The sequence below is a fragment of the Octopus bimaculoides genome, chromosome 5 (genome assembly GCF_046866305.1).
Source record: "Octopus bimaculoides isolate indiv1 chromosome 5, ASM4686630v1, whole genome shotgun sequence".
Classification (NCBI taxonomy): domain Eukaryota; kingdom Metazoa; phylum Mollusca; class Cephalopoda; order Octopoda; family Octopodidae; genus Octopus; species Octopus bimaculoides.
The window spans coordinates 109,977,339-109,991,793 of NC_142932.1; the positions used below are offsets into that span (position 1 = coordinate 109,977,339).

The following is a 14,455-nucleotide window of genomic DNA, read 5'->3' on the forward strand; positions in this document are numbered from 1 at the left end:
GTCCACCAAATCCATGCACAAGGCTTTGGTCAGCCCAAGGCTATAGTAGAAGACAGTTGCCCAAAATGCTACGCAGTGGGACTGAACCTGGAACTATGCAGTTGGAAAGCAAACTTTTCATCAATTTTTTTTTCTAAGCAATCGTTAGTCACATAATGTATGAACAGTAAAGGAAATTATTTCATTTTTTTTTAATTAAGATAATGTAATTTGTTTTGAATATCAAGATAAAAGTTTCTGCTTACAAATTCCAAGACACAAGGAAAAAATATATATACATTACCACTTGATCTTCGGTATCATAACACAGTGTAGTTCGTTTCCAAGAAACAACATAAGGCATGAATTGAGATTCAATTTTATAAGTAACTTCAAGATCATCACAGGCACTGAAAATAGCTGTTCCGACACCAGGCTGGTTAACCACTCCAGGATCAATGACAACTGTCATAGACTGTTGAACAAAGCATAAGAAAAAAGAAGTTGTAATAACAGTATGACTACTATATTTGACTATATATATCTCTATCAATTATTTTGTATCTATCAAGTTTCAACCAGGCAACCTTCAAGCATGTTTCCCTATACTTTTTGCTATCAGAAACTGAAGTTAACAATGCTTACTTTACTACAATCCTACATGGATCAGTGTCCCTGGACTGGCTCTTGTGCGGGTGGCACGTAAAATACACCATTTTGAGCATGGCTGTTGCCAGTACCGCCTGACTGGCCTTGAAAGTGGGTTATACATCTTTAGATTGTATACCTGACTTTCTACTATAAAATTAAAGAAATAGACGGAACGCTGAACTCCAGACTAAACAACTTAAACAACATTTATTTACTTGGTAAAACATACATATCTTTAGTTATACATCTTTAGAGGTGAGAATAACGAGCTGTCGAGTATAAGACCGAAAGATGTAGAGACAGCTTTTAAACATACGTCCATGCTCAATCGCTGGCCAGCGTGAAAGAGAATGAATTGAGCGGGAAACGCTTGCTTGTTTAATTTTACGCATGCGTAAGACTACTCATGCGCAGGCGTTACTACAGAGCTCCCTCACCAGAGCGGAAACGCACGATAAATAAAATCTGTTAGAACGCCTGAGGCAGGATGGCCACTGAAAAACCACCCACAAGATGTGGTACAAACACACACAAAGAAATGAAATGTACACTTGTGAAATACATGCATGCAACGTATAAATGAAATGACAATGACAAAACAACCGTGATGACAACTGTCCAGGAAACTGGAATCACGAGATGTAAAAGTCTGAGAGTTTGTTTTCCCTGAAAGGAAAGAAAATGTATGAGTGCACAAGTGTGTGTGTGAGAAAAAAACACAGAACAAGTGAAAGTGCCTGTAGTATAGACTGCGAAAAAAAAACCCAAAACACCGAGATAGAGTACATTGATGAAAACGTCGGCGCAGGAACTGCTCTAGCTGTGTTCTGTATGTGTGGTGGTAATGATTCAGTTGAAACTTGGCGACGTCGGGGGGAAAGCTTGTAATTGATAGTAGTAATTGTTGTCGTCACGGTGGTAATCTTGGTTGGCGCACGACGCTGGTGGCGAAAAGGCTGTTTGGTGATGAGTGTTTGAAGAGGTACGCTTTTACAGAACGATCGACAGACACAATTTCTGTACGACCATTAGCGAAAACCTCGAAGAAAAATTTTCTTAACCCAAGATGAAAGAACGACCGTGCGAAATGATTAACAAGAGTTATTGTGTGACATAAAAGATGTATGTGTAATGTGAGAGTGTAAAATGCGACATATAAAAACATAAAAAGCAGGCCGTAAATCCTGTCTGTTTTTCGTGAGTGGAAAAAATCCACTCTAACAGAGACGAGAATAAAAACCGCGCTTGTTGAGTCGTGTTGACTATGTTTGGAGATGTTGGTAATGAGTCAGTCTCCATAGCCGTATTTGTTCTTTAGTCGAGGTTCACCAGTTATAAGTTGGTAATCCGTAGTTCATGCTGCGTTTTTTCTTCGTCGGGGGTCACCACTTTAGTAGAAAGTCGTCGGGGTCACCACTTTAGTAGAAAGTCGTCGGGGTCACCACTTTAGTAGAAAGTCGTCGGGGTCACCACTTTAGTAGAAAGTCGTCGGGGTCACCACTTTAGTAGAAAGTGGGTTATACATCTTTAGATTGTATACCTGACTTTCTACTATAATATTAAAGAAATAGACGGAACGCTGAACTCTAGACTAAACAACTTAAACAACATTTATTTACTTGGTAAAACAAACATATCTTTAGTTATACATCTTTAGAGGTGAGAATAACTAGCTGTCGAGTATAAGACCGAAAGATGTAGAGACAGCTTTTAAACATACGTCCATGCTCAATCGCTGGCCAGCGTGAAAGAGAATGAATTGGGCGGCAAACGCTTGCTTGTTTAATTTTACGCATGCGTAAGACTACGCATGCGCAGGCGTTACTACATCTCTATCAATTATTTTGTATCTATCAAGTTTCAACCAGGCAACCTTCAAGCATGTTTCTCTATACTTTTTTCTATCAGAAACTGAAGTTAACAATGCTTACTTTACTACAATCCTACATGGATCAGTGTCCCTGGACTGGCTCTTGTGCGGGTGGCACATAAAATACACCATTTTGAGCGTGGCTGTTGCCAGTACCGCCTGACTGGCCTTCGTGCGGGTGACACGTAAAAGCACCCACTACACTCTCTGAGTGGTTGGCGTTAGGAAGGGCATCCAGCTGTAGAAACTCTGCCAAATCAGATTGGAGCCTGGTGTTGCCATCCGGTTTCACCAGTCCTCAGTCAAATCATCCAACCCATGCTAGCATGGAAAGCGGACATTAAACAATGATGATGATAATAAATATATAACAACTTAAATATCATTCCTGAATAATGCTATGTTTTTCTGTTGAATTCACTATATTTTCTTTGATATATCTTAACTAAAAGGAACTATCATGGTGACTTTTTATTCTTACACGCCTTGTTTATATGGGGTAACAAGGAGAACTTAATTTGATTACATATTTTTGGAAAATTGTAACCATGAGAGAAATAAAACCATAACTGAACATAAGTAGAAAGAATTGGCAACTTTTTAATATAATTGGACAGAGTTCCTATTATTAGTAAACACTCACATCAGCAAGCTGGCAGAATTGTTAGCAAATTGAGAAATTGGGAAAATTGTTTTGTGGCATTTTTTTGAGCTTTTTATATTCTGAGCTCAAATTCTACGAAGGTTAACTTTGCTTTCATCCTTCTCTGGGTTTCATGTAATTGATTAATCCCTGCCCACTAAATTTAGTGGCCTTAAGTCAAAATTTGAAACCATTATTATTAAGACAGAAAGCTAGCAGAGCCATTAGAATTTGGATAAAATACTTAGTAGCAGTTCTTCCTGCACTTAATGTTCTGAGCTCAAATCTCACCAAGGTTAACTTTATCTTTCAGCATCTCTTGGTCAATAAAATAAAGTATCAGACAAGTGCTAGGCTTGATTTAATCAACTTGCCCATTTCCCTCAAAAATTGCTGGCCTTGCGCCAAAATTAGAAAGACTTGTCAATAAATACTGAAGCAGGAAAGTGCAAAAAATTAAAACAGCTCGCATAGATTTTTTTAATCACTATGTAATTACAAAACATACTGTATACATTAATATATTAAACACAAGACATCATCATCATCCTTTAACATCTGTTTTCCACACTGGCATAGGTTGGACAGTTTCACCAGAGCAGGCAAGCCAGAGAGCTGCACCAGGTTCCAGCCTGATTTCACTTGGTTTCTACAGATGGATGCCCTTCTTTATGCTAACCACTTTACAGTGAGTACTCTGTACTTTTAATGTGACACCGGCATGAGTGCTTTTACGTGGCACCAGTACAAGACTCTTACAGGCCAATCCTCTTCACCAGGGGATGCAGCCTTAACACTTCTGCTGTGGAGAATGAGTCTTTTAGACAAGGTACCAAGTATCTTGGTCTTTTGTCATCTTGTCCGAAAGGTTCAACATTCTGAGGTCATATGAAGATAGCAAATTAGCAGTCATTATACCATCTATCTGATGGCATAATGACTCTGCAGTATCCATTCCTGCTTGCAGGGTTCCAAGTTCAAAAATTGCTAAGTAAACATGCCTTTCACCAGTTTGAGTTCGATAAAATAAGATACCTATCCTGTACAGAGGATCTCCACTCCCTCCTCTTTCTTTTCATCTCCCCACCCCCTCTGAAAGAAATTGGGTATGGTCAGACCTGGATGCGGATAAGTTCCAAAAGACTTAATAATGTCCAAGACATGTTGTATATCATCACAGCACTCCTACAACTTCAGAAGAAGCTAAGGACCCAGAACAAGATATTTTGATTCTCATCATAATTTTAGAACTTCATATTACTCAAACAATATGACTAAAGACATTAATGGAAGTGCATATATTAAAAAAAAAAAAAATGAGAGTCTACTCAAGTCTACGTCACAATCAGAAAAAGTGTTCAGTATTAAACACTTGTTGCAATGATTAATAAATGTCCTGATTCGATGAACTATTCTACCAGGTGCCATGTAAAAAGCACTGGTGTTGGTGCCACATTAAAAACACTGGTGCTGGTGCCACATTAAAAACACTGGTGTTGGTGCCACATAAAAAGCACTGGTGATGGTATCATGTAAAAAGCACCCAGTACACTTTATGAAGTGGCTGGCATTAGGAAGAGCATCCAGTTGTATAAAATAAACCAAAAGTGCAATTAGAGTAGAATCAATTAGGTTTAGTAAGGCATTAGAGATAGAAAGAAATAGAACGGATGGAAACTTAAAAGAGGTGCTTAGAAAAGGCATCACAACCAGCGTGCTCACAGTGAGATTGGCCCTTGACAAATTCTTCAATGTTAAGCATGAAGGTTGCATTGTCAGAGCTAAGGCTCATGTTCTAAGACACAAGGAAATGAAAGTCATTTGATGGGCCTGAGTGGGGGAGGTGCAACATTGCAACAGAGCCCCAGTACAGTCTCTGGTCGACCAAAATGGGTGTGTGTTACTGGTACAGCCACTAGCCTGGCCAGCTCCTGTCAAACCGTCCAACCCATGCCAGCATGGAAAACAGACATTAAATGATGATGATGATACTGATGACATAGTAAAATAAACCTTTAAAGACAATAAACAACTTCAATGCTTAAATCCTATAAAATGGAAGTCTAGTTTAATAACAGTTCATCTTTCTCTGGCTCCAATAGTTTATCCATCCATCTTCTCTATGCACTATTCCTGTGGTAGAGTTCTCAGGCATCTCATCCATGGCACCCCAAATGTGACCTACAGAGACTATGAATATCATCCGACCATCTTGTTCTTGGTCTGTTCCTGGTCTCCTTCCCATTAGCTCAGCTTCAAGAATCCATCTAATCATTTTTTGCCTGCAACATTTCTAACCCCATTTCCATAGTACTGGAGCTGTGTCTTCTCGATCTGGAGAAGTAACTGCTCAACCTGGAGAGAGACAACTTAGTCTCTGAGCTCTTAAGTCAAAACTAACAGTTGATAAATATCAAAGTAAAACTAGAAACACAAACCTTCAGACATTCTTTTGGTTGATATGCTAAACGCTTCTTTTGCTCAGCTTTTCTTATTTGAGCAGCTTTTTCTTTCATGTGCTTCTTTGTTATTTTTCCATTTTGATCACTTTTCTGCACCACCTATTCATTCAATTAAAAAAATATATATTATATACATATATTACATATATTATATATATATATAGATAGATAGATAGAAAAGGTAAGACAACAAAAGAAAGAAAAAGATCTCGATATTATGTAAATAGAGGAATTTATCTGTAAAAAATATGTGACAATTATTCGGTAGCCATGATAAAACTCCGAGTTTTGGATGCCGGGGTGGAAACCCATGCCACCATCTCTTCAGTTATCTGGCCATCGAAGAATGGCCAGATAACTGAAGAGATGGTGGCATGGGTTTCCACCCCGGCATCCAAAACTCGGAGTTTTATCATGGCTACCGAATTATTGTCACATATTATTTACAGATATATATATATATATATATATATATATATTAATTATATTATTATATGATTGAATGCCATGCATCCTCTTCCAAGTAAGTTTTATCTTAATAATTCTGATGCACATGCTATACGATCTTTTTACTCTTTCATTTTTCTCTCTCTTATTCTTTTACTTCCTCTTCTCCCACTATTCTATCCTATTAGCATGTTGAAGTGAATGTTTGGTAATTTACAAACTTGAATTCAAACCTGCTAACATGGACACTTAAAGATATTTTATGTTTTTCTATGTTTCAAAAAGTCAGATGATCTACATACAATATCATTTCTACAATCCATCATATGAAATTCATAAAAACTTATAATCCAAGTAATAGCCAGAGAAAATACTTTGATCAGGATACAGCAGAAAGTAAAGGACTAAATTAACTGATTTACCAACTGGCCTCCATAATATTGGTTTCAAATTTTGGCACAAGGCCAGCAACTTTGGGGGAGGGGTTAAGTGAATTACATCGATCCCAGTGCTCAATTAGTACTTATCATATTGACCCTGAAAGGATGAAAGGTAAAGTTGAATCAACCTCAGCAGAATTTGAACTCAGAACATAATGTAAAGAGGGATGAAATGCCACCAAGCAGTTTGCCTGGTGTGCTAATGATTCTGCTTGCTGCCTTTCTGGTCCTCAATAATACTGAAAGCTAGAGCTCTGAGAAGAACTCTCTAACTTTGTATCAACATCACCATAACAAGGAAAGTTAGGTTTTGCTACTCTAAATCAATGTAGTACCAATGGTTGCTGTGGATATTGAAAGAAATTTGCAATATTTTTAAACGACTTAATCAGAGGACGAAGATAGGATCCTTGACCTCTTCAAGACTTCCAAGTCTGATGGGAGAAGTTATCCTCAAGGAAGAGACCTTGACCAAATATTAGCAACAGAGTGCATGCCAACTGAGGTACCCATGAACCAGGTGGTGGTATTGAACCAGATGATATATTAAGTCTACCACAAAACAAGAAGCTCTGCTGAGCTTTCAAAGAGTTTGTGTCACGTAAAAAATACTAGTGCTGGTGCCACAAAAAAAAGCACTGGTGAATGGTGTCACATAAAAAGAACTGATGACAGTGTGATGTAAAAAGTACCTAATACACTCTGTAAAGTGGTTGGCATTAGGAAGGGCATCCTACAGTAGAAACCCAGGCAAAACAGACAATGGAGCTGGTGTGGCCCTTGGCCTTACCAGCTCCTGTCAAACCGTCCAACCCATGCTAGCATGGAAAACAGACATTAAATGATGATAATGAAGACCTGAAAGCTATGACAGAAGACACTGGCCAAGGTGACAGACCAGACAGCATAAGTGAACATGAAACTATGTCATTTTGAAGCAAACTTATTAACCATACAGCCAAACATGCCCTCAATGTCAATGGACAACTACCACCCATATTGAACAAGGCAACTACCAACTAATTAGGTGTTAACTCATCATAGTTCACCTTCCTCATTTGTTCCATGAAGATAATGGAGAAACTCCAACAAACAGTGCGTAACTTACCACACAAGCAAAATGGAAAACAAAAATCTCAAAGGCTCACTCTGTAACTGTGATTTTATAACATCCATACAAAGTTGACCAGATGCATGGAAAACCTCCAAGAAACCATTAACATTTGAAAGGCAGCTATTATCAAAAAATGCACTAATCAAGCTAATAGGAGTAATTACACAGCAATTTCCCTTCACAGGAGCTGTGCTGATTTGTCTACAAAAATGGTGAAATATGTTCACATTGCATTTCAGTACAATCACCAAATTCAGAAATGTAGAGAACAGAAGCCTCCATCTATCAATATTAGTGACATAGTAAGTAATTTGATTAAATCTCCTAAGAATGAATGTCTCTCAAAGTTACACAGCAGGATTCTATCTTTGTATGACGACACAAGGGCAACAACCGAATACAACTACAATAGTAATTCATCTGGACCTCTAGACATCAACAGCAGTGAGAATCAAGGCTACATATAGCACTACAAAGTTTCAAAATTCTTTTTCCTATCTGCTTCTCAAACATCTTTTGAGACTTCAACCAAAGGAGTCCATTTGCATACCAAAACTAACAGACAGCTGCGCAATGTCAGCTGTGCAAGACTGGGAGCCAAGGAGGGTGTGGTTCTTAATCAAAGGCAATTATGTTCCAGTGTCCTCATCCAATAAGAAATAACTTCACTGTTTTCTGGACCTTTTCTCTAATACTTGCAAAGATTTTAGATTGACTATCATCCTTTAAATGACACTCTACCTTTGATTTATTAGAAACTGGAACTAGTATACTTGCTCACATATACTAATTCACATACATCAGACCTACTATCAGTAAAAAGGTCTCCGAATAATCATATTGGGAAAGCTACATCTACTTTAGGTTTGCTTACTCATGTGTCTAGATGAATCAGAAACTCATTCTCAAGACCAAGATGCTAATAAAGAACAATTGTATAATCAGTAATCTCTTGGCATGGCAACAAAACATAGACAAAACATACTAAACACGAACAGAAACTGAACACTTTCTTCAATATCAGCCTTAAGTCGATGAGATAAAGTATCAAACATCGATGTCTTCTCCCATGTTGTGCTCATCACAAGCTATGCTAGCTTGCACACAACCACCAGATAGGGAGTAATCAAATCCCAAAAGATATTTTCTCTGCAGTGAACTCACATTAATTTTAATACAAACATGCCTATCGGTAAGAAATAAGAACACTGAATATCAGTACTGAATTCTTACAGATTACCAATAATCACAACAGATGGTGAAGTCTATACACACACACACATGCATGTGCATACATGTGCACACACATGCACATGTGCACACACATGCACATGTGCACACACATGCACATGTGCACACACACACATATACACACAAGCATAACACATATAGTTCATTTAGATCATTGATCTACTACTCAATTAATACCTGGTCATCAGCTATTTTTTTTTCCTTGTATTACTCAACATTATTCAGAACCTTCTAACATATTTCTCATTCCTTCAAAGGGTTGTATGCAAAACCTCAGAACCATCTTCTCCTTATGGCACACAAAATTATCTTTTAAAAAATTCATCACATGAACTGTTTTTACTAATGAAGACTATTACTAGTTTCTTGGAACACTAATTTTTTTATTTTGTTATTTAAAAATAATGTTAAACTCACATCCTTCTGGACTTTTTTCACAGCCATCTTTTCTGATGAGCATTTTTTCTTCTTTATTACTTCTGTTTCTGGCAATGTATTTAAAGTTGTGTGTTTTATCACTTCTGTTTGTGGCAATGTATTTAAAGTTGTGTGCTTCTTTAGGAATTCTGATAACTTGCCATCACTGTGAGAACTCGTTAATTCAGTATATGCAGGTAAGGAATCAGAATCATCACTATCAGCACATTCCTCATTTACATCTACAAAGTTTGAGACTATGGAACCAGATTTGAGATCTCTGTTTTCTTGAGTTAAATTGGGAGCTTCATCAAACTGAACATTAGCATGTGAATGATCATCAAAATATATATTTTCATTGTCTAGATCAATGATAGCATGAGAAAATTTAGAAGATAACCCTAAAACTCTCTCCTTGAGTGGTATTTCTACATCCAAATCCATTGTGTATTAAAATGTCTTTTATTCTTTTGTGGGTTATTTTTCTCAGAAAAAAAAAAATAACAGATTAAATTGAAGGAAGATAGTTATTCTCACGTTCCACTCAGATCTGTAATCAAAAAAGTAAAAAATAAAACATTTTAAATTTGCCCACGGCAACGACTTTAATATTGATAGTTTTAACAAAATTCTAGTACAGTTTTAATAAGAAATATAGAGTATAGTTTTGTTGGGCATAAAGAGTACAGTGGAATGAATCACCACAAATATTTTATTTGCTCAGAAAGGATGAAAGAAAATTCATCTGGAAGGCATTAACTTCTAGAAATATAATTTACAGAAACATTTTCAACTTACCATGAGAATGCTCACAGGTTATTGTTATAAAAAAATTCAGTGAAAAAAATGTAATGACTGTTCATGCTACAAGTCCAAAGATCATAAAACCTATTTCTTTTGTGCAGCATGCCCTTCATTTTGACACATACATAACAATTCACTTCAAACTTTCTCATACCCACAACTAATTTTACATGAAAGCACACACAAATATAACTTTAAAAATTGTCTGACCAAGACCTTTGGAAATATCCTGTGCGTGAGAAGACCCAGCAAGCCAAGTGAGACCAAAATCCAACGCCTCTGCCAGGAATGTAGCCAGCCCACTTATGCATACCTTTCCTTCATTGGACACTAAACTCCGCTTGCAAAGACCTGTTGAGACAAGTGTAATCGAAATCGGACTAAATTCGATGACTGGCCCCCATGCCAACGTCTCCTTCAATGGACACTAAACTCGGCTTGCAAAGACCTGTTGGGGCAAGCGAAAGCAAAATCGTGATGCCACCACCGTTCGAGCATGATCGTTACCAGCGTTGCCTTCCTGGCACGTGAAAAGTTATTTGAGCGAGATCGTTGCCAGTGCCACTGGACTGGCTCCTGTGCAGGTGGCACGTAAAATACACCATTTTGAGCATGGCCGTTGCCAGTACCCGTCTGACTGGCTTTCGTGCCGGTGGCACATAAAAACACCCACTACACTCTCGGAGTGGTTGGCGTTAGGAACGGCATCCAGCTGTAGAAACTCTGCCAAATCAGATTGGAGCCTGGTGTAGCCATCTGGTTCACTAGTCCTCAGTCAAATCATCCAACCCATGCTAGCATTGAAAGCGGACGTTAAACGATGATGATGATGATGATGATGATGATTAAAACATCTTGACTATTCATCTCAATATTTTTCTCTAGCCATTCTCCCTAAGTCTATGGAGACCTATTATAATTCTTGTAATACACTTGGCTCTTTCCTCTTCGCAACAGAATACCAACACTAAATGTAGCATTGCATATAAAGCATATACCTTGATCCCAGGTAAAATGGATAAGCCTATCTGAAATGTTTCATCTTGCATAGATAATAGAAACAATCAGTTCTGGAACTGAGTAGATATTTAGCTTTACTAGGATTCACTTGCAAATTAAATTTATCTTATTACGTTGAACAAGTCAACCTCCATTCAGTCTACCTAACAATTAATGAAGTCAGCGCTGGATTAACTATTATGCAAAATAAGCACATGCTTAAGGAATCAAAGAAATGATGGGCGCCACAGAAATGGTATATGGTTCACGGCACAAAAGAAAGCATTTTAAACTTGCCAGAATAATATTCAAAGTTTTTTGTATGATCAGAAACATAAATTCAAGGTGTTCATGGTTTCATAGTGAGGATCTGATCAAAGACTTTGCAATTAAAAAAAGTGGAAATTTTTTGAAAATATAAATAAATTGGAAGTGCAAAGGGATAAACATTATTTTCCATCTTACTAAGGCGCCGAACTGGCAGGATAGTTAACAGGCCAGACAAAATACAGTTAAACTCCAGTGTTTGACCCAAGCAAAAAAAAAAAAAAAAAATAGTGCAATAGGTGTAAAACATGTAGTAAACGAATATGAAAAAAAAAATGAACGCTGGCGAACGGGAGGCAGAGGAGAGGGGACTCGGAAAATTCACTTGCCCAAGGCGCCATGCAGTGGGACTGAACCCGGAACTGTGTGGTTGGGAAGAATATCCATTTTCTTGAGGGAAAAAATCGGATCGTGTGAGGACCAGGGCAATTCACACGATCTAATTTTTTCCTTCAAGAAAATGGATATTCTTCCCAACCACACGGTTCTGGGTTCAGTCCCACTGCATGGCGCCTTGAGCAAGTGAATTTTCCGAGTCCCCTCTCCTCTGCCTCCCGTTCGCCAGCGCGCATTTTTTTTTTTTTTTTTCATATCCGTTTACTACATGTTGTTTTACACCTATTGCACTATTTCTTTTTTTCTTGTTTTTTTGCTCGGGTCAAACACTAGAGTTTAACTCGAAATGCTTAGCAACGTTTCGTCCTCCTTTACGTTCTGAGTTCAAATTCCACAGAGGTCGACAAATTAAATACCAGTGAAACACTGGAATCGATGTAATCGACTAGTCTCCGTCCCCAAAATTTCAGGTCTTGTAACTATACTAGAAAGGATCATTTTCCATCTTACTGTTAGCTTTGTTTAATGTTTGAAACGTAAAAATTTATTTTACAGTTTATTGTTTATATTTAAACTACATATACATGGGGGTAGCAAAGTGCTTAGTGCCTCTATTACACTTAATCTAGCCTTGAATGAAGTAACCCTTAATATATCGCACAGCTACATAAGACGACACAGGTCCTAAGAGCAAAGAAGATGCGGAGTTCGTTCGGGACAAGCAGAAAATTTCGCGAGCGCGGGAACTAAACGAAACTTTAAATCTTAGATTGTTCGAAAAGGAAGTCGAAAATGTTTCGATTGCATTTTGTTCCAGACTCTCGGCATTAATCCGAATACAAAATATGCTACAAAAATGAAGTTGTTTTCATATTCATATAAAATCATAAATTTTAATAGCAGCATATAACTATTTCCAAGCTGTTTATCTATTTGTTTTAATATATTTTCTTCCTTCCGTGATTATATTTTCTCCGTACTTATCACCAAATAACAATTGTCAAAGTCTCAACTTGATAATTTCAAAGTAACCGCTCTTGTTTACTAAAAGAATACTTGCGATTCTTTACTGATTTAATCGTGCAATGATAAGAAAATATCACAGAAAAGAGGGTTTTAACATTTCCTGAAAATTAATGAAATCTTTATTACAAATACTTACCTTCTTTATTTTGAATCTAATACCTGAAGTAGGTTTAAAACGGTGATGACTTAAACAGTGGCTTGTCAAATTTTCTTCCGCCTTTATATTGTTTGTTGTTGGTTAGTCGATGTCAACCCTGATCCAGGAGACCTATTAACAATACTACTTCATTATCCAATATGATTTCTCTTTTCAAGGTAGTAAGGTGTAATTTAAGGGAGATTTGACTGCTATTTCTAGAAAGTGGAATGTCTACATAGACGTTTCTTGTAGGCTCATTTATATTGTTTTCTTAGAGAAAGCATTTAACCCGTTCTATCGTTTCTGTCCACATCGGTTCTTTTCACATTGCGTTATAATTTTTAATTCGTTTGTTATTTAGCCCCGAGTTTACCCTGATTGAACAGGAATGATCAGAGTTATTCCATCTGTGTTCACCCATCTTTTGGGGAGTATATCTAAGACAGCATTATCCTATATGTTCTTTATTTAAGAAAGACAACAGGGTGCTTTAAGGGAGATTTGGCTGTTGTTTCTAGCAAATCTAGCAATCACACAGATTCCTTCAGTTTGTGCTGACTAGCCAAACTGAAAGAGTATACCGATGGTAAACTGATATATAAAAAAAAAGTTGTTCTAACACAATTTTATGTTGAAATACAAAAGAACAAATCAAAATTGTTGTGGTTCTCAGTGACAAATACCAGTCATACATCAAAATGTCAGTGGAATTGCTTACCTCCCTACTCTTTATTGATTAACAGACAAAAATAGAGTTTACATTCATATAATTCTCATTGTCATCTTGTTGAGTTTAAAAGATTTCAAACAATCTTAAATATGTTAATTTATTCACACTTCTTTTCAATTCTTATATCATTCCACAAGAAATAGCAATATAAGCTTTGCAGTTCATATTACATTTCATACAAATTAGGCAGGAATTCAATATATACATCCAAGATTAATGCATGTAAATGTCACATATGGGGATATGTATGTGTGTGTGTATGTATGTATCTCTCTTTTACTTGTTTCAGTCATTTGACTGTGGCCATGCTGGAGCACCGCCTTTCAGTCGAGCTAATCGACCCCAGGACTTATTCTTTGTAAGCCTAATACTTATTCTATCGGTTTCTTTAGCCGAACCGCTAAGTTACGGGGACGTAAACACACCAGCATCGGTTGTCAAGCGATGTTGGGGGGACAAACACAGACACACAAACATATACACATACATACATACATATATATATATATATATATATATATATATATATATATATATATATATATATATATATACGGCGGGCTTCTTTCAGTTTCCGTCTACCAAATCCACTCACAAGGCTTTGGTCGGCCCGAGGCTATAGTAGAAGACACTTGCCCAAGGTGCCACGCAGCGGGACTGAACCCAGAACCATGTGGTTGTAAGCAAGCTACTTACCACACAGCCACTCCTACGCCTATGTTTGAAAGTCATTCAGTTTATTTCGAGATTTCTTGCAAATAAAGAAAGAGCTAGCTTCTAACCTAGATCCAAAGCTCCTTCATTGGAATTTCAACAACAT

At 37.2% G+C, this 14,455-nt stretch overlaps 1 protein-coding gene across 1 annotated transcript in view; it reads right to left on the bottom strand.

The window, feature by feature from the left end:
- LOC106875792 (structure-specific endonuclease subunit EME1) overlaps positions 1 to 13,466 on the bottom strand; it is a 33,822-nt gene extending 20,356 nt beyond the window's left edge. The window contains exons 1-4 of the mRNA XM_014924060.3: positions 12,903 to 13,466; positions 9,275 to 9,824; positions 5,582 to 5,704; positions 284 to 454 (exon numbers count right to left, since the gene is read on the bottom strand). Coding sequence (XP_014779546.1) covers positions 284 to 454; positions 5,582 to 5,704; positions 9,275 to 9,718 — 738 coding nt within the window. The 5' untranslated portion in view covers positions 9,719 to 9,824; positions 12,903 to 13,466. The remainder of the gene's footprint in view (positions 1 to 283; positions 455 to 5,581; positions 5,705 to 9,274; positions 9,825 to 12,902) is intronic.
- Positions 13,467 to 14,455: the final 989 nt, after the last annotated feature.